Source organism: Motacilla alba, chromosome 2, assembly GCF_015832195.1.
Source record: "Motacilla alba alba isolate MOTALB_02 chromosome 2, Motacilla_alba_V1.0_pri, whole genome shotgun sequence".
In the NCBI taxonomy this organism is placed as follows: domain Eukaryota; kingdom Metazoa; phylum Chordata; class Aves; order Passeriformes; family Motacillidae; genus Motacilla; species Motacilla alba.
The window spans coordinates 150,579,558-150,599,257 of NC_052017.1; the positions used below are offsets into that span (position 1 = coordinate 150,579,558).

At 46.4% G+C, this 19,700-nt stretch overlaps 1 protein-coding gene across 2 annotated transcripts in view; it reads right to left on the bottom strand.

The window, feature by feature from the left end:
* The window catches only part of ZC3H3 (zinc finger CCCH-type containing 3), a 127,611-nt gene that overhangs the window by 57,994 nt on the left and 49,917 nt on the right, over window positions 1-19,700 (bottom strand). For both annotated transcript variants that reach the window (XM_038127143.1, XM_038127144.1), the window contains exon 4: window positions 19,090-19,240. In XM_038127143.1, coding sequence (XP_037983071.1) covers window positions 19,090-19,240 — 151 coding nt within the window. The remainder of the gene's footprint in view (window positions 1-19,089; window positions 19,241-19,700) is intronic.

The window sequence follows — 19,700 nt, forward strand, 5'->3', positions numbered from 1 at the left end:
AGCTTCTCTGGACAAATCTCAAATTCCTCTGGATGACCCAGTGCCCCAAGACAGGATGTGCCATGATCAACAACAGCAATGCCCAGAGGTTTTCAGGAGACATCACAAAATATTTGAGGCTGGAAGTCTGGCCCAACCCCCTGCTCAAGCGGAGACATCCAGAACCAGTTGCCAACTACCAGGTCTAGATGATGGCTTTAATCTGGCAGAGGGAAGGATTAGATGGGATTAGGAAGGAATTCTTCTCAGGGAGGGTGGTGAGGCCCTGAAATGGGATTCTCAGAGAAGTTGTGGTTGCCCCATCCTTGAAAGTGTCCAAGGCCAGGTTGGACGGGGCTTGGAGCAACATGGGATAGTGGGAAGTGTCCCTGCCCATGGTAGGGAGTGGAATTCCATGATCTTGAAAGTCCCTTCCCACCCAAATCCTTCTATGGTTTTTAAATACCTTAAGGGGAAGATCTCACACCAAAGCTTGAGAGGTTCTGGGGTTCCCCAGTATCTTGGTGGGACTGGCTAGGCTCCACCACCTCGGATGCATCTGGATACCAGCTCACATTTGCACATCCCTATGCCAGGAAGGTGCTAAAATGCCCATGGAGCATCTCCATGGATGTCACCGTCTGCAGGAGGACACAGCATGACCACGTTCAGGAGGTTCCCCTCAGCAGGTGGCCACCAGGAACCACAGAAATTACTCCAAACCTGTTGTCCTGCTTTCAGAAAGAGGTGAAACAGCTCTGCTCCTCCCCAGCCTGCGACTCGACCATTAGAAATCCTTCTCTGCATCCGTGATTTGCCTTGGGAGCCATAAGGAAGAGCAATACACGACACTGAGAGTGATTATTAATAATGGTGAGGAGTCGTTGAGATAACAGCTCATGATAAGTGGGGAAACGTTTTTATGGTCCTTGAATACTGAGCAGGATTTAAAAAATAATTAAAAATAAAAGAGTAGGACAAATCCAGCCCATACATACAGGGCAGAATGAAAATTCTGAAGATCACAGTGTTACAGCCACCCCAATGGCCAGGGATTAAATCTAAGAACAAGAATAAACAGGTAAAAGGCTGCAGTGTGTCCTGACAGGTGAAAAGGGACCTTTGGGGAGGACGGGAGCAATTCCTGCCAGCTGCAGAAATCCAATCTGAGGGAAACACCATTCGGAGCTCCAATCGTAAATACTCAACCAACGAGGACAAACAACTCTGTGCCTCCATTTCGATAAAAGGAACTTGTCCCTGAAGAAGAGAAGGCTCCAGGAAGAACACAGAGCCCTTCCACTGCTTAAAGGGTCTCTAGGAGAGCTGGAGAGGGACTTTGGACAAGAGATGGAGTGACAGGACACAGGGAATGGCTTCCCACTGCCAGAGGGCAGGGTTGGATGGGATATTGGGAAGAAATGCTCCTCGGTGGCACAATGGGAGTGACCACCTGTCTTGGCAATGCAGAAGGAAAATCTCCAGCTTCCTGCTTTGCCTTGGGAATCCCAATGTGGTTCCTTGGCATATGAGACAACCCACACCACCAGAAGGCAGTGATGGGAATGGGATTATACAATAAACCCCAGCATTTGGCCATGCGTGCTGCAACCCAAAAATTCCCCCATGTCCTGGGCTCATCCCACAGACTGGAAAACAGATGAGGGAAGAATTCTGCCCCTCTGCCCCATTCAGGTGAGGCCCCACCTGCAGAGCTGCCTCCAGCTCTGGGGCCCAACAGCAGAAGGATGTGGAGCTGCCGGAGAGACTCCAGAGAAGGCTGCAGAAATGTTCCAAGGGCTGGAGCCCCTCTGCTCTGGAGCCAGGCTGGGAGAGCTGGGAATGCCCAGCCTGGAGAAAAGAAGGATCAAGAGACACCTCAGAGCCTCTTGCAGTGCCTGAAGAGGCTCCAGGAGAACTGAAGAGGGACGGGGATGGAGGAGCAGGACACAGGGAATGGTTTCCCACTGCCAGAGGGCAGGGATAGATAAAATACTGAGAATAAATTCTTTGCTGTGAGGGTGGTGAGGCCCTGGCACAGGATGCCCAGAGAAGCTGTGGTTGCCCCATCCCTGGAAGTGTTCAAGACCAGGTGGGATGAGGCTGGAAGCAACCTGGGATAGTAGAAGGGAATCCCTGCCCATGGCAGGGGCTTGGAACAAGATGATCTTAAAAAGTCCTTTCCAACCCAGATCATCTGATGATTCCATGATTTTTCAAAGCAATTAAAAAATCCCAAAGTGGTTGAAGTATACACAGGGACTCCAAGGGGATCTGGGGAAGCCTTTACCCAATTTGTGCCAGTCTCCCATGGAAGCTCTGCCCTGCTCCAAAACTCCCAGTGCTTCCCATGAGCTGCGATGCCACACAATTATCTCAGCTTTACACCCAAATTAAGTCCTCAAATACCATCAGGGAATACTTCAAGCAGGACTTCAGAAAGTCCTTATTAATCTTAGCATTAAAATAATACGCATTCATCTCCAGCAAGAGGTGAGCCAGCAACCTGATGAATACATTACACGAAGGTTTTGCATTAAAAAGGATAAATTCCTTGAATTTAGCTGACAAAAACCCACTCACACAAAGGGATTCCAGGTCACCTTCACCACGACATCCTACTGCAACCAATTCGTGAGATTAGCTCTGAACCACTGGGGGAGAAAGAGGCTGATGAGTTTGAATTATGCAGGCAGACTAAAAACTATTGATTATTGCAATGTTTGGTTTACTACCACCCTTAAACCTGGCCTAAAAGCGGTATTTGAACCAGTGTTTAATTACGCAAGTTGGCTCCACAGCAGTGGAGTTTTTAGCTCTTCCTTTTCCAGTTTGAAGCCTCATCCAGGTTCTTTCCGATCACATAACGAGCTATTTTTGGGGAAATCCACCACAGGTTAAGTGCTGCACAAAGCGTAACGTGAAGAACATCTTGGCCCTGAGATGCAGTGTCATAACTCACCCTTGGAACCAGGTCCTCGGCCAAATCCCCTGCTCCACTGACAATGTGCTTTAAATCACATTTTAACATTGATCCAATTAATACAGCTCTTGCTAAACCAGACAATTTCCGAGTCTCCTCCTGAGCACTGCATTCTTGGTTGAGTTTAAAAGTGGTCAAGAAGTTGAGGTCAATCCCAACTCTTCTCTCTTTTCATCTTGATGGCACCTGAAACCACCTGAAGGTGGTTCCTTCCCCAGTAATTAACCCCCAAAAGTGACAATTCTCAACTGAGGGGATGCTCCCTTAGGTATGATTTGTTTTATTTCTTTCAAATCCCATCAGAATATCCTGGATCTGCCCGTGTCCCGCTCTCCATGTCCTCAGGGCAAACAGGTTGGAGAAGGAACTTGTCCTGATTTTCATGATCCTGACCTCTTGTCCTACCAGTGAGGAGATGCCAGGAGGAGCACGGCAAGGAGCTCACACTCCAAAGGGCTCAACAGGAGACAGCGGGGATGGAAAGGTCCAACAATGGGAAGGGAAAACTCCTGAAATGGGCTCATCTATGGATGGGTAACATCCCAAGCCCACAGTCCAACCTCTGCCAGCTCTGGTGGCACCAACTGCATTTTCCCAAAGCTTATTTAACCCTATCCCTACACAGATGAGCTCCAACACCTCCTCACAATGTTGAAGCAACACTTTGTGAGTTGTCCGAGCTGATTCTGTGGGAAGTCTTGCCATGAGAATGCCCAACACAGATGACCTCAAGTGACCACAGCTAACGAGACCCTCCCACCATTGGAATTTCACCCATCTCCCTCTCCCCACACCTCTGATCCTGCTTCTCTCGACTCATGTAAACAGATCTTTGGAGCTCAAGCAACATCCAACAACCCACTGGCAGGAGAAGCTGCTTTGAGCAGCTCCATTTATCCCAGCTGTCATTCCGTCTCTGAAAAATCAGAGGAAGAGACCTCAATGTCTCAAAATGAAAAAAAAATCCCCACATACAAAATCCTTTGAAAGCGGCTCCAAATTAAGAGCTCCATCGAGGCTGTCAAGCCCCTGCGAGCTGAGTCTACAGCACCTTCCCTGGGAAGAGGGAGCTCGGCCCATTTATTTGGATGATGAAAGCAAAGGGATCTAAAAATTGCACTCCTTCGCTAATGAGCAGCCGAAGGGATCCGTAAGCATAATTCCAGAGGCTGGTAATATTTTATATAATCGGCAAGTGGTTTAAATTGAAAAGCCCCAACTGAATCAATATTTACTGCATTGAAACGAAATGAATAGTAATAAGTCACTAAGCTCCCTGTCCTGTTTCATAAAATAAAAAATTATAAAAATGAGCACAGGCGCGGAGCGACCATCGCATCAACTTTTACGGCGCTCGGGGAGTTGTAACCGACTGTTCTCATCAAATCCAAATTGTAAAAAACCTGCCTGAGGAAGCCTCACTTCAGCAGCGCCGACAGGGAAAAAAAAGAGGGGAAAAATAGGAGGCGAGAGTTTCACCAACGCAGGCAAAAAGGCTCCCAAAGCTGGGCAAGCAGAGCATTCTTGGATGCTCCACAAAGTGCTTTCTACTGGATTTCACACAGAGGATTTGCCACAATGCCCAGCCAGATGAATCCCAGCCCCCAGAGGATTCTGCCACAGCTCTGGATGCAGCCAATGCAACCCCTGCCCTCCCTCACGTTTGCAAGGTGGTTGGTGTCACCTGTGCACAGGTGGGAATGATGCAGATCCATGAGGAGCTGCCCACCCTGGGATCAAAAAGAAGGTCCAGGGTAAAATTCGTCGTGCCTAATTCCCTGTGACACAGGGATTAATGTCAAGGATTACAAACAGAGGCAGCACATCTGGTCAATCCTATTGGATTGAAACAGAATGCCCGGAAAGGGTGTGGACTTCCCATCCCTGGAGTGTCCAAAGCCAGGTTGGACAGGGCTTGGAGCACCCTGGGATAGTAGAAGGTGTTCCTGCCCTTGGCAGGAGGTGAAACTGGATGTATTAAGGGGTCCTTCCAACCCAAATCATTCCATGATTCCATGACTCTAATCCCACAACTTCACATGTTGTACAAGGAAGTTCTTTTCCCTTCCTCCTTATTCAGCAGCTTTTTAGTCTTAAAAATCCATGAGTTCAGAAAAACAAGACATTGAGGAGCTGGAGAGTGTTCAGAGAAGGGAATGGAGCTGGGAAAGGGTCTGGAGCACCAGGAAGTGCTGAGGGAGCTGGCGAGGCTCAGCCTGCAGAAAAGGAGTCTCAGGGGGGACCTTCTGGCTCTCCACAATTCCCTGACAGGAGGGTTCAGCCAGGTGGAGCTCAGGATCTGTTCCCAGGGAACAAGAGACAGGACAAGAGGAAATGGCCTCAAAGCTGTCCTAGGAGAGGTTCGGGATGGACATCAGGATGAATTTTTTCATGGAAAGAGTTATCAAGCTCTGGCACAGCTGCCCCCAGCAGGGGTGGAATCACCATTCCTGGAAGGATTTAAAAGCTGTGTGGACATGGCACTTGGGGACATGGTTTAGTGATGACATTGGCAGTGCTGAAGGAATGGTTTGACTCAGTGAGGGCTCACCCAGCCTCAATGATTCTGTGATTCCACACCCTGATTTGAGTTGAAACAGCATTATTTTAGAAGAAGAAAAGACCAGGAATTTGTTAGAGGGAAGGAACAGAAAAACATTCCCTGTGTCTCCCACAACTCCCACAGAGTTCCTTCCCATGACACAAATAATGTTTCCCCCTTGCCCCCTTTTATCCCTGCGTTTAAAAAGGAATTTAAAGCAGCAGAGACATCACCTTCAACACTCCCTGCTTCTCCTTATTGAGCCATAAAACCTTTTCCCATATAAAATATCCTGAACTGGAATAGCTTTGGGATTTCCCTGGAGATTCACCCCTCATTGCCTAGGTTTACATCCTCTTTTCCACACTAGAGGATGGCAGGAACACAGACCTGGATTCACTACCAACAATTCCAGAAGCAATTATTAAATCTCCACTAATTTGGGGGGGGGATTAAAGGAAATTATCTGCAATCAAAATGTTATTTAAGCTCGGAAAACCATTCCTGCTCACGGACAGGTGGCCGCAGGATCCGTGCCAACTTCGGGAATCCCTCTGCTCTTTTTCTCCCACTTTCCCAGCTTTAACAGCTGTGACCTCTCAGACCTCCCCGTATCCTCCTGCAAATCCTCCTTCCAGGCCAGCCTGGAGGGCAGCGGGAGCTGCAGATGCTGCGGAGCCCAACTGGCACCTGGGGATGGATGGATGGATGGACTGGGAACAGGGAAGCTGCCGGATGCAGATGGTCGGCTTTGCCGGTGCCAAGGGCGGTGGCGGATCCAGCCTCATGCTGAAATCCACACAGAGGTGCCAGCATCCAGCTTGGGAAGAGCCAAGGAGAGGCTGGATGGTCCTGCATCATCCACACATTCCCTAATGGAATAAAACCAAGGTTTGGAAGGGAACACAACGGCTTCATCCCAAAGGAAGCTCCGTCAGACAGAGAATTTGGGTGTAGAAAGAGGAAATCTCAGCGCTCTGCTGGGGAGAGACCAGACCTGGTAGGAGGGATATTAGTCGGTATTAACGAGCTAATTCCAATTATTTCCAAGGCAGCAGAAGGAAATAAACACCCAGGGACTGAGAAAGCTGATTACATAATCCCAGAATAATTTGAGTTGGAAGGAACCTTAAAGATCATCTCATTCCAACCCCCTGCCATGGGCAGGGAACCTTCCAGTAGATCTTCCAAACATTATGTAGGTTCTGGATATGAATAAATAATTATTTAGGATTTTTTCTCCATGTTTAGTACAAACAGACACTTACACTCAACAGGAAATTTCATTTACTCAGCCCAAGAGTGAAATTTGACCCATGGGAGAGATGTGCAAATTCCTTCCTTCCTTTCCTTCCTTCCACTGCATAAAGCCCTTTCCAGCTCCTGGAAAACAGATCCTGATGCCCAGTGAAGCTCTCGGGGATCTTATTTAGGATCCCTCTGCAGTTGCCAATCCAGGAGTTTTCTCCAGCTTTTTTAGAGTATTTTATACTTCTTTTTGGGGGGGGATGTTCCCATGCAGGGCCAGGAGTTGGATTTGATGGTCCTTCCAGCTAAGGATATTCCCAGATTTCTCCCACCAGGATGAAACAGATGGATCCATCCTTCGGCCTGAAAGGAGCCTAAATGTTTACTTAACCAGGACAGAATTAATCAGTGGAGAACGATGCTCCAGCACTTGCCAAGTGACCTTTTTTGCCCCCAAAAACCGGATTGCTCATTCCTGAGCTCTGAGACCTGCCCGGGCACAGCCCGGAGCTCAGCCCAGATGCTGGCACCAGTTGGACTCCGCTCAGCGCAGCAGCTCACAGAAAAGTTTAAAGGAATTTATCCCAATTTTATCCCAATTTTATCGGGATAAGAAGTAATTCAGGGAATTTGTGCCTTGTGGAGCTGCCATTCAGCCATGCTCTGCTTCCCTCTTCCTCCTTTTTTGGGTGCTTTTTCTTTTAAATCCCAACTTTCACACTGGAATTGGCACAGGAAAACGTCAGGGTTCGATCTGCTGAAAGCTTGGAGAAGTTATGACCCTTTGTAGGAAAAACCATCTGGGAAAAGGGCGGGGAAAAAGCAGCTCTGCCATTACTAATCTCTTATTAGAGTAGATATTTAGGAATTAAATACATTCCTCACTCCCACAGCTGTCACTGTCAGGTGAAAAAACAGGGAGTGTGTAAATATCCAGCACTGGAAAATATACTCTGAATGGGATGCTGTTAGCAGGCATAATTAACCTTAAAAAAAAACATTTCCAAAGGGTCCAAACCACTTCAAAATGAGTTTTAAATACAGCATGTGGCCAACTTGGAAAACTTTACCCACAGGGAAATTTCATCTGGCCAAGCTACTCCATTGCTGTTGAAGCCTGGGTTAGAAAAGGTGAATAATATCCCACAAAATTTATCTTACTTAAAATTACAGCTGGTGTTTGGGCAATTTGGATGGAGGAAAGGAAAAGCTGAACTTGGAACTTCATGGTCCCATGAGAGATTTAATCCTGGAGTACCTGGGTAGGAATAAATGGATGCCCTGGGACAGAGGGAGCAGCATCAAGAGGGTTAAAGGGTTTTAGAGACAGGCTCCAAATCCCAACAGAACCATGCTCAGTCCCTGGGGGACTCTGAACAAAATGAATCCCAAGACTGGACAAGGAAGGATCAATCCTCTGCTTCTTTCCTGGGGCATCTGTTCTGGCTGCCTGGAGCCCATGCCAGACCCTGAGCACTAATTCCCAAAAAAACACCATTACGGCCATAATTAACACTTTTTATGGAATCATTGAATGGGGGAAGGGGGTGGGAAGGGACCTTCAAGACCATCCAGTTCCACCCCCTGCCATGGGCAGTGACACCTTCCACTATCCCAAGTTGCTCCAAACCCTGTTCAACCAGTTCCAGCCTAGCCTTGGGCACTTCCAGGGATCAGGCAGCCACAGCTTCTCTAGGAATTCCATCCCAGCCCCTCACCACCCTCACAGGGAAGAATTCCTTACCAATATCCCATCTAACCCTGCCCTCTGCCACTGGGAAGCCATTCCCTGTGTCTTATCCCTCAATATCTTGTCCAAATTCCCTCTCCAGCTCTCTTGGAGCCCCTTTAGGCACTGGAAGAGGCTCTGAGGTCTCCCTGGAGCCTTCTCTTCCCCAGGTTGGACACACCCAGGTCTCCCAGCCTGGCTCCAGAGCACTCAGAGAATTTTTGACTTTTTTCCACCATAGGATGGGCAGGACCATCTCCAATCTGGTGTCCCAGCACCTGGAGATGGCACCCAACATTGGAGAAGACCTCTTGAGTTACCCGAGCCCACATTTTCACCTCTCCCACCTGAGTTCCTGCACCAGATGATCCATCCCCGACCCAGAACTGCTGATCCACAGCTGCAAACTCCCAACTTTTAATCCCTCTAAAGCTCCTTGTTAAGGATGTTCTGCTTTTCTCTGACAGCTGCTGGACTCGGAAAACACAGAAAGGCCTCACAAAAGCAGAGGAAAAGAAATCCTGGCTAATGAAAACTGCTCCTGAGCAAATCCTCCTCGAGCCATGCCTGCAGGTGCTCTTAGCCTACTAGAAACACTCAGGAAAACATATTAACCCAAAATTCCTTGGGAATGGAATGGTGGGTGCAGCCAGGCAGGAAGACATTGCCTGGAAACTCATTGAGGAGTGGCACCACTATGTGACACAACAGAGGTGATGACCTCCAGCCCGGTTTTAGTGCCTATGGGATCTTTCCACTTGGTTTGTGCAACCCTGGGGGCTGGGAATGCTTGGGGGGCACCCTGACAGAACTGGGACATGGTTCCTCACCCCAAAACACTCATGAGTCCCCTGCACCTCTCCAAACAAGCATTTCCTGGAATGCAGAGTCTTATTTTTTTATTTCACTTATCATCTCAGCTCATCTTTTTCCATCCTTTGGTTGCAAACTCCATCAGGGTTCCAGAGTCTCCTTGTCCCTGACCCATGGCATCCCAAAAGGAGTGGGGACCCTTCAAAGTAGATCTAGAGAGGCAACCTGGTGCTGAGGATCCGAAATTCACACTGCAAATCAAACACATTACAATAACATCCCTTGCTTTGGTCCAGCCTGGCCTTGACAATCCAAAGTCCACCAGGAGCTGGTGAACATCCTTGGGAATGGTTTCATCTACCAAGGGTTGAGTTTGAACCTCCAAGACTGATCTGTGAAGCCCAGCAACTGAAGATGTCTCACTCAGGAGACCAATTTTGAGACTCTGTCCTGACCCAGGTGAAAATCCCACTGAGGATGCCGCCGATTCCAGTCAGGAACGGTGGCACTGTGTTCTCCGACGGTAATTTTGCACCATCAAATTTGGTTTGGGATGGGGGAAAATGAGACAGCAAGAAGATATTCCAATTATGTTATCCAAGTTATGGACTGGATGACTTCCGGATGATTTACATCCAACTTGGGAATCTTAGAAGGAATTGTTTCACAAAAAAATAGTAAAATTGGAATGGGCTGCCAGGGAGGTGGTGGAATCACCATGCCTGGAGGTGTCCAAGGCAAAATTGGAGGTGGCACTCAGTGCTCTGGTCTGGGTGACAAGGTGGAGATCAGTCTCAGGTTGGACTTGATGATCTTGGGAGGTCTTTTCCAACCTAAATGATCCTGGGATTTTGTGATCTCATGCCAAATGGCACAGCAAATCCAACATCTCATGCAGGAAACCAGTGCCATGTGTGGGGGCTCTCAATGGATTGAGTTGGAAAAGCCTTTCCAGATCATCAAATCCAACACAGCTCCAGCACGGGATGAAGCTGCAAGATTTCCCAGGAAGAAAAGGTCCAGGTTATGGAATGCTGGGCTCCTGAACAAGGATGCTCCAGGCTCCAGGGAACAGCTGATCCAAGATCCACACAACATCCTGCTGAGTAAATAACCCCTCACTGTCCCCGGGATCGGACGTGGCAGTTTTCTTTTTAATGGAATCCATTTGAAACGCGACGACTCCATTAACCAAAATTAAAAAAGGAAAATCCCATTATTCCTAAGGATGTTCATGTGCATTTAGAGCTGGTCATTAACCCCTAAGTCCTGCTTTTATTTTGGTTTCATTACTTCCTCCGAAGTGGAGCTCGATTACTGCGGCTGACCCAGGAGGAGGGAACGGGAGCGCTTCCCCCTACCACTGGCAGCCTGGAATGCTTGGAAAAGCAGGAAAAATCCAACCTCCCAGCATAAGGTTGCCCGGGAACTGGGCAGGACTGGGAAGACTGGGAGGATGGGGGTGGTCAGGGCAGAAAGCAGGAGTGGTGGAGTCCCTGAATCCTGCTGGAAGCTGAACAACTTGGATCTGCTGCTGAGTTTGCCGGGTGGGAAAGCAACCAGCTGGGAGAGATGTTTGGGAGAAGGACGAGGGGGAAAAAAAAATGGAAAAAAATGAAAAGTGGATGAAGAAGGAAAAAAGAAAAGGGGAAAAAAAGAAATGAAGGAAAATATTAAAAAATATTTAAAGGGGAGGAAGGAAATTAGATGATAAAGGAAGAGCAAAAAATTGAAAAGGGAAAAATGAGAAAGAGGGAAAATGGAAAAGAAAGAGAAAGAGAAAGAGAAAGAGAAAGAGAAAGAGAAAGAGAAAGAGAAAGAGAAAGAGAAAGAGAAAGAGAAAGAGAAAGAGAAAGAGAAAGAGAAAGAGAAAGAGAAAGGAAAAAAAAACGGAGGAAGGGGAAAAGGGGAAAAATGAGAAAAGGGGAAAATGGGAAAACAAGAAAGAGAAAGGAAAAAAAAGGAGGAAAGGGGAAAAGGGAAAAAAAAGGAGAAAGAGAAAAAAGAAGAAGGGGAAAAAAGGAAAAAGAAAAAGAAAAGGGAAAAAAGAAAGAAGGAGATTAAATGCAAAAAGAAAAAAGGAAAAGTTAAAAGAGGGAAACAAAGGAAAAAAGGAAATGAAAAACAGGGAGAAGGCAAAAGAACAATGAAAAAGAAAAAAAATGAAAATGAGAAATAGGAAAAAAGGTAAAAAAGGATGGAATTGGAAAAAGAAAAAAGTAAAGAGGAAATAGTAAAAGAAAAAATAAAGCAAAGGAGAAAAAACAAAGGAAAAGGGAAAAACAGAAAGGAAGGCAGGAGATAAAAGGAGTAAAGAAAAAAGGGAATAGGGAAAAAGGAAAAAGGAGAAAAGGAAAGGGGGAAAAGGAAAAGTGAAAAAAGGCAAGAAGGCGAAAAAGGAAGAAGACAAAAAAAGGAAAAGGAAGAAGGCTGAAAATTAAAAGGGGAAAATCTAAAAAAAGGGAAAAGGAAAAAGATGGCAAAAGCAAACAAATTGAAAAGGAAAATAAGGAAAGGAAAAGGGGAAAAGGAAGAAGAAAAAGAAAATAACAAGAAAAAGGGAAAGAGGAAAAAAAGAAAATAAAATAAAAATGGAGAAGAAGAAACAGAAATAAGAAATAAGAAATAAGAAATAAGAAGGAAAGGAAAAGAGAAGAGAGGAGTGACTTTTCCCCAGTATCCGTCTCTCGGGAAGGAGGGGAGCACCAGTAACAGGGAGGATTAATCCCCAGCTTTGCCCCAAAGAGGTGCCATTGTTTTTTTAAAGCCTCTAAACCAGTCCGGAACAGAAACTGGATTATGCTGGGCCAGATGTCAGGGCTGCTCCGAAACAATCCGGGTTGTGCATCTCATCACAGCCTCATTAAAGGGATTAAAAGTATTTCCTATAGAAACAAAAAATATGGATTTCCAAATGGGAGTTACTGTTCCCTCCTGCCTGTAACAGCTCCAATCCCAGCAGATGAATTTCACTTTAATGAGATGTCATTTTGGAGAATGGTTTAACATCCCTTCAAAAAAAATCCGAGGCCTAAAACCTCGTCAAACCACGTCGGGATTATTAAAAGAAAATTTACCACACAGACAAAATAAAATCAAACAAAATAGGAGCCGCCAATTCGCAGAATCCATGACACGGCCGTTTTTAAATGTGATGGAAAAGGCTTTCCAAGTTATCTGCTTAACCACAGGCTTTCTGTTTACTTCTCACTTTCATGTCAAATGAATTTGGGAAGAAAAAAATTGACAGGAACTTTAAGGCCATTCGTCACATTCCGACTCCGTTCGCAGATTAACGCGGCAAAAGCCGGGAAGGCGGAGGGGGGATTTTATCATCTTGATAAAAGGAAATTAACTCCCGGTGTCCCAACCTCTGCCCTCTGCTCATGATTCCCTTGCCTCCATTCGGGAATATCCCAGAGCAATCACCACCCAGAGGTAAAACCCCACTGGAGCATCATCCCAATTAAATAAACAACATAAAAAGCTGCGCTTGAAACCTCCCAAAACTGGGAGACTGAACCACTTGCACTACTTAAAGTAGCATCTGGCTCAGAACATCCGTCCAGTTTGCGCTCCAAACTGGTCTGTGAGAGGTTGGGATCCCACCTCTTGGACACTACAAAGTATAGACTGGTGGAAAAAATAAATGGATCGAGGAGAAAAGACAGCATTTGCTGAGATCTTTAAAATGCCCATCCCTGTCTGCTCACAATATATGGGAACGTCGATTAAAGCCTCTCCCGTCGGAGCGCTCGGCAATTTTCTGCCGTGGAAGCCGACGTTAACAGTTTTCCCTGTTTTCTCTGCAACTTTTGAGATGACACCCCAGAAAATGTAGATTTGCTCCATCCACTGTGAATTACAGCCCCACACTCTGCTCTCTGTTCTCAGCTCCAACCGCTGACCTTCCAGGATCGTGAACAAAGAATCCCGGAACAGTTTGGGTTAGAATGGACATTAAAAACTATCCAGTTCCAACCACGGACAGGGACATCTTCCACTGTCCCAGGTTGCTCCAAGCTCCATCCAGCCTGGCCTGGAATACTTCCAGGGATGGGGTAGTTACAACTTTCCTGGGCAGCTTGTGCCAGGGTCTCATCACCACCCCAATCCAACACTGGGTTGTACAACGAGCAACCAAAGTATTCCAAGCGCTTCCCAACAGCTCCCAGAGGAGTCACAGATGTTGGGTGACCCCATCCCATTTCCTGAATGGATGGACTTCTTAGGGACCCTCAGAGTGCAACCAAAAAGCTCAGAAGTGATGGAATTAGTCTGGTTTAACCCATCACTGTCCATCAGTGGGATTATGGTGGATGACTTGATGCAGACCCTGACTGCCCCAGTCTCCAACACAACAAGAGGAAGATGGAAAGGATGAGAAAGCTTCCCCGGAATTCCCAAGGACATGTTCTCCTCCCCAAAAGAGAGGGGATGTATTGAGTTTTAGCCTTCATTTCATCCATGGCAAGTCAACCACACCGTTCTGTGAGAATGAGTCACAGGAACTGGAATGCATCCAATGGGAAACACAGGACTCTATTCTGTAACCAAGATTCCCATTCTCACTGCGATTCCCATGGATTTAGGGAAAAAGAGTTAATTACACACTACAGCACACCAGGACTGGCACCGGCAGCTCCAACCACTTCGGAATAACATGGAAAATAATCTACCACAGCAGGAAAGCCAAGTGCCCTTCCCCACCACATGATCCTGTTGTCTCAAGGCAATGAAATCACTTCCACAGGGAAACTTGTAACAGCACTCAAGGAATGCCAGAAAAATTGAAAGGAAAATTGGGAAGGCTTCCCTGGGAACGGACAATGGGGGCTGCATGAAATGGACAGTTCCATCCATGGAAGTGTTCAAGGCCAGGCTGGACAGGGATTGGAACAAGCTGGTCTAGTGGAAGGCATCCCTGCCCATGGCAGGGGGATTGGACCAGATGCTCTTCCAAGGTCCCTTCTAAGCCAAACCATTCCATGATTCTCTGAACTGGATCATGAGCTGGGTCAGCCACTTGGCAATTGGCGTCTAAAAGATGTTGTTAAGGGAGCAAAAGAAAATTGCAAACCCAAAACCACCCACTGTGAAGGAAAGGAAGGGATGGGACAAGGAGGCTGGCGTGTCCAAGTGACCTGGAACACAATATCCCAACCTCCTGCAGAGGATGACTGGAAGGGATGGTGGTTCCTCCTCCTCTTCCTCCCCTCCCCTTTCCCAAGAAAGTGGTCCTTGCACCCACCAATGCGGCTGAGCCCCATTTCAAAACCTGCATCACCCACTTTATCTTTCAGCTCGGATCCCTAAAGGCTTCAGATCTTTGAAACCTGGGGGAGAAATCCTTGTCATCACCACATCACAGAATCACTTAGGCTGGAAAAGACCATCAAGTCCAAACTTTGACCAATCGCTACCTTGTCAACCAGACCAGAGTGCTGAGTATCACATCCAGTCATTTCTTGAACACCCCCAGGGATGGTGACAACTGTTTCCATCTTAATCTGTTCAACACGCTCCAGGCCACGGAACAGAACAAAAGAGAAGAAAATGAAAGGAAAAAAGAAAACTAAACTAAACTACACGAGCAAATCCTCTACTGACGAGTTCCTTTCTCCTGAGCTGGCATTTCTCTGACAAATGTTGGATTATCTTGTTCTTTACTTATTTATAGTGCTGGAGGGGTAGGATTCTCCCTCAAGAGGCGCCGCAAAGTTTTCAGGAAGAAATATCAGAGTTTCCCCAGCAGTGCCAGACACAACTCATTATTTGCAGACAGGTGACTTTTGTTTTCCACACTTGCAGCAGGATTTGAGAAGAAAACTCTTCAAAGTGGGTCAGTGTTTCATTCCCCCACTGGGGGTCTATAAGCTCAACTCAACGGGCTCTCTGCTCCCAAAAACATCTTAAAATTGGTTCTGGCTCTCCAGAGGGAGAACTGGAGTCTTCTGAAGGAGTTTATAGAATCCTAGAATATTCTGTGTTGGAAGGGACACACAAGGATCATCTAGTTTAACTCCTGGTCCTGCACAGGACACCGCAAAAATTTCACCCTGTGCCTGAGAGTGTTGTCCAAATGCTCCTTAAGCTCTGAAAGCTTTGGGACCACTTCCCCGGGGATCCAGCTTCTCTGGGAAACCTGTGCAAGGGCCTCACCACCCTCACAGGGAAAAACTTCTTCCTTATATCCAATCTAACACTATTTATTTTCAGTGGGAAGCCATTCCCCCTTGTCCTGTCACTCTGCAAAAATTCCCTCTCCATCTTTCCTGTCAGCCCCTTCAGGCACTGGAAGGCTACATTGAGTTCACCCTGAAGCTTCTATTCTCCAGGCTGAACAATCCCAATTCTCTCAGCCTTTCCTTGTAGGATAGGTGCTCCATTCCTCTGATCATCAACCCCAGAAGTCTTCTGCTGCCTCTAGTCTGTAACACGCGGGCATCCCATTTTTTTGGTAGCCACATCCACATGGACCATGGAAAGATGTTGGAAGCAGGAGAAGCATCACTCGCAAATCTCAGCACAACACTTCATCCACCCCAACTCCTTCACGCCAAATCCCTCGCCCCTTTCCCAGCAGAGGGAGGCTGTGAGGAGAGAGGACATCTCCCTCCAGGATTTTTAAGAGATGATCAACCTCAATGTCACCAGGAGCAACCGAAATTTAAGGCCAGCAAATCGCAGCCCTTGTGAGCTGCGCTCACAGCAAAGCCGCGGGAGATAAGGGGGAGGAGTGAAAAGGAGAATCAATAAATCTTAACCTCATTCACAATGATCTGGAGCTCTTATTAAGTAAATTAATTTAAGTTAATTTAACTCGATCATGACTCCCGATCACAGTGATTTAGTGAGGGGGAAATTGCATTAGGAAAGGCCACACTCACCAGATAGAAGAACGGAAGAAAATTAGATCCACTTAGCAATGTGAATTAATATGGAAATAGCAGGTGTAAATTTCACCTTATCAAGAGAGTGAAAATTATCTTCATAAATTTGGAGAAATAGGCCCCGAGTTGCTTATAAATCTATTTAAAACAAAAATATTACAAAAAGTGGAGTAAAATTAATTTAAAATATACTCCCACCTATCGCCTCGAAGAAAAGTCAGCAGCAGGGCCCAGTTTTATGCAACCCAGCAAGAAGGGGAGGATGGAATTCGTTCCCAAGGGATTGACATCAGATATCTCCAAGCAACTCTCCCTGTCACTCATTTCCCAAAGCCACATCCCTCTTCATCTTAGTCTGGTGATCTGGGGATTTACTGGCAAAAAGAGTGACATCCTGGATGTCCCAGCACAATAAAATCCTGGCACATTACTCCCAGATACCCAAAAACCTGGACTTCATGGGAAGAAATTGCTCCTTGGTGCCAGCTGGGAACCAGCCTGGGAGTAGCACTGGAGGGCAGCACCACCAGTTGACATCCCACTGCTGGCTTAATGGGAAGAGCATATCAAAAATATCAAATTATCATAAAAACATTATAATTATTGAAATGAAAAATAGAAATATTAAAAATAATTGACTAGTCAGTATAAAAAATAAAACTGAGGTGACTAAAGGGTTGTCCCACCGTCTCATCAGAGCTTCTCCTTGTTTTGTGTAAATTTCTAGAAGAAATTTTACACAGAAGAGCAAAGAAAATCAGGAAAAAAGCAGATCCTCGCATCTTGCTTGTGACAGATCCAAGATAGGAACGATGAAGCAAAAAATCCTGTAAAAACTCCAGGAGAAGCATTTGCCATGTGCTTCCTCCAGACAGGCCGGATGATTGATCACCCCCAACGAAGGTAATTGGGAGATGGAGATTTATGGCTTCTTTAAAACATAATTGTTTTAATTTGCTGATGGCATTTTATCAAGATTTGTCTGAAGCAGCTGTAAGATCTAAACTACACCAATTTAATGAAGTCGGAGATTAATACAGAGAAAATGATCCTACAAGTGGGAGCTCCCAGCCAATCGCGGCAGAACGACGTCGTTCCTTGGAAAATCACCGCTGGGCTGAGCAAGAGCCACCACACAGACCCCAGACCTTCCTACTCTGAATTCCATGCTCAAAGCTTATCCCTGCCGTGATTCTCAGCATGGATCCTCCATCCATCAACCATCCAGACCTGGAGTAACAAGGTGTGAGGGAAGAAGCTGAGCCCAACAGCTGGAGGATGTGTTGTTTTCTGTTAATTAAGGCTCAAAGTCACAGAATCATTTGAGTTGGGAGGGACCTTCAACACCATCTTGTTTCAAACTTCTGCCATGGGTAGGGACACTTTCCACTATCCCAAATTGCTCCCAGCCCCATCCAACCTGGCCCTGGACACTTCCAGGGTGGTAAGGCCCCGGCACAGGTTTCCCAGAGAAACGGTGGCTGCCTCATCCCTAGAAGTGTCCAAGGCCAGGTTGGAACAACCTGGGGTAGTGGAAGGTGTCCCTGCCCATGGCAGGGGGATGGAACTCAAGGATCTTAAAGGTCCCTTCCCACTCAAATGTCCTGTGATTCCATGAAACTGCAGGATGATGGAGCAGGCAAAAAATTACATGGCTTGCTTCTGGAAAGGGAAATGCAGGAATTTGGTCCCAAAGATGTGCAAATGGAGGTGGCAGCCCAGAACAAAACCCGTGAATCTCAGGGATGATGCCCAGGTGGGAAAATATCACAAGCAAAAGTGGAATGTGAAGACAAAGGAGGAGGTGGTGCAAGTAAGGTTGACCATGAGCCCAAAAGGATCCCAGTTTCCATACTGGAAGAAGCACTTTGAGACCAGTAGAGCACAGGAGATGAGGAGTTTCTCAACCAAGAGCTTGGAAAATACACAAAATAACTGACCCAACCTTTTTTTACCAATCTCTCTGATTGTCCCATATTTTGCTTCATCACCCTGAACTCTTCCAAAACCAACCCTTGCTTCAGGTACCAATCTGGGAATCCCAAAATTCACTTTTAAAGGGAAATATCAGGCAAAGTCAGGCTTAAAAACAATCACCACAATTTTGGTCCCTCCACAGCTCTACCATAAGAGCCACCAATCCTCAGGGCATTGATGGGGAATGACTTTTGCAGGAAACCACCTGGAGCAGGGAGAACAAAGCTGGAGAAGAGCAGAGCAGACTCTCTTTGCCCAAAATACTGCCCGTGACTCCTGGCATTTCAGTGGGAGGACAAGCAATTCCTGACCTAAAAATAGCCAAAATCTGTATTTTCACCAAACCCATCGCTTCTAATCGCACCTTGTTCTAAAGAATCAATTATTTTAACAACCTTTCTGCTTTACACAAGCTCCAGGTCTTGTCTTGGCCTCTGAGACACTCCATGGAAACATCTCCACCTCTATGGATTTAGGAATATTCCAACTCAAGGTTACAGCACCTTCAGTGCCTTCTCTAGGCAGTGACAAAATATTTCTGGATGTTTCACCCATCCAGATAATTGGAAATAAAAGAGTTTGGGACAGCACCTACATCCTAGTGGAAGTCTGGAGCATTCAACATGCTCCCCTTCATCACCAACATCCACACGTTTATTCATCCTCTTTTCAGCTTATTTAACTGCTCCATGGAAACAATTAATTCCAAGAGGGAATACATAGGAAGCCAAAGGCATAAGCTGTTGGCGCCAGCTCAGGATAACACAATTCCTAATATGATTTTACACTTTAAGTCAATAAACTCAGAGTAGACCAAACAAAGAGAGAAATTAAACAGTGAAGATGCAACACAAAAACACGGAGCCAACATGAGACCTCCCATGGCTCCCACATACCAGCTGCATTCCAGGGATGGCAGAATTACCTGGATGCCACAGGGCGCCTGGTTTTCCAGGTGGGAACGGGGCTGGTGAAGGATGATAAGGCTGGAGACACCACATTCTTCTTCACGATCCTGTAGCGTGTCTTTATCACCTTGTTGGCTGGGGGGCTCCTTACAAAGTGGAAGTTGGATCCTAGGAGAAAAAAACATGGAAAAACAGGCCTGAAATTCAGGTGTGGATGGGCACAGGAGGGATCTCGCTGACATTCTCACAGAAACCCTGGAATTTTTAAGGTTGGAAAAGATCTTTAAGATCGTCAAGTTCAACGGCCATTGGTCCCACATCCAATTTAAGTCATATATGCAACATTTTAGCATCTGGAAAAAGTGGTGAAGTTTCAGGAATGGAACCAGTACGGCTGATGGTAACAGAAAGGTCTTGATGTGCTTGGGACTGGCTTCACCAGCCCATCAGCAAAACACGACCACGGGAATCATGGATTCACCAACAACACCTTGATCCCAACATCCACACTGGAAATAAATGTATGCCTTTAATCCTTGGTATTTTCATAATACTTCTAATCCCCAGAAGTGTTGAAGTCCAGGTTGGACAAGACTTGGAGCAACTTGGGATAACGGAAGGTCCCATC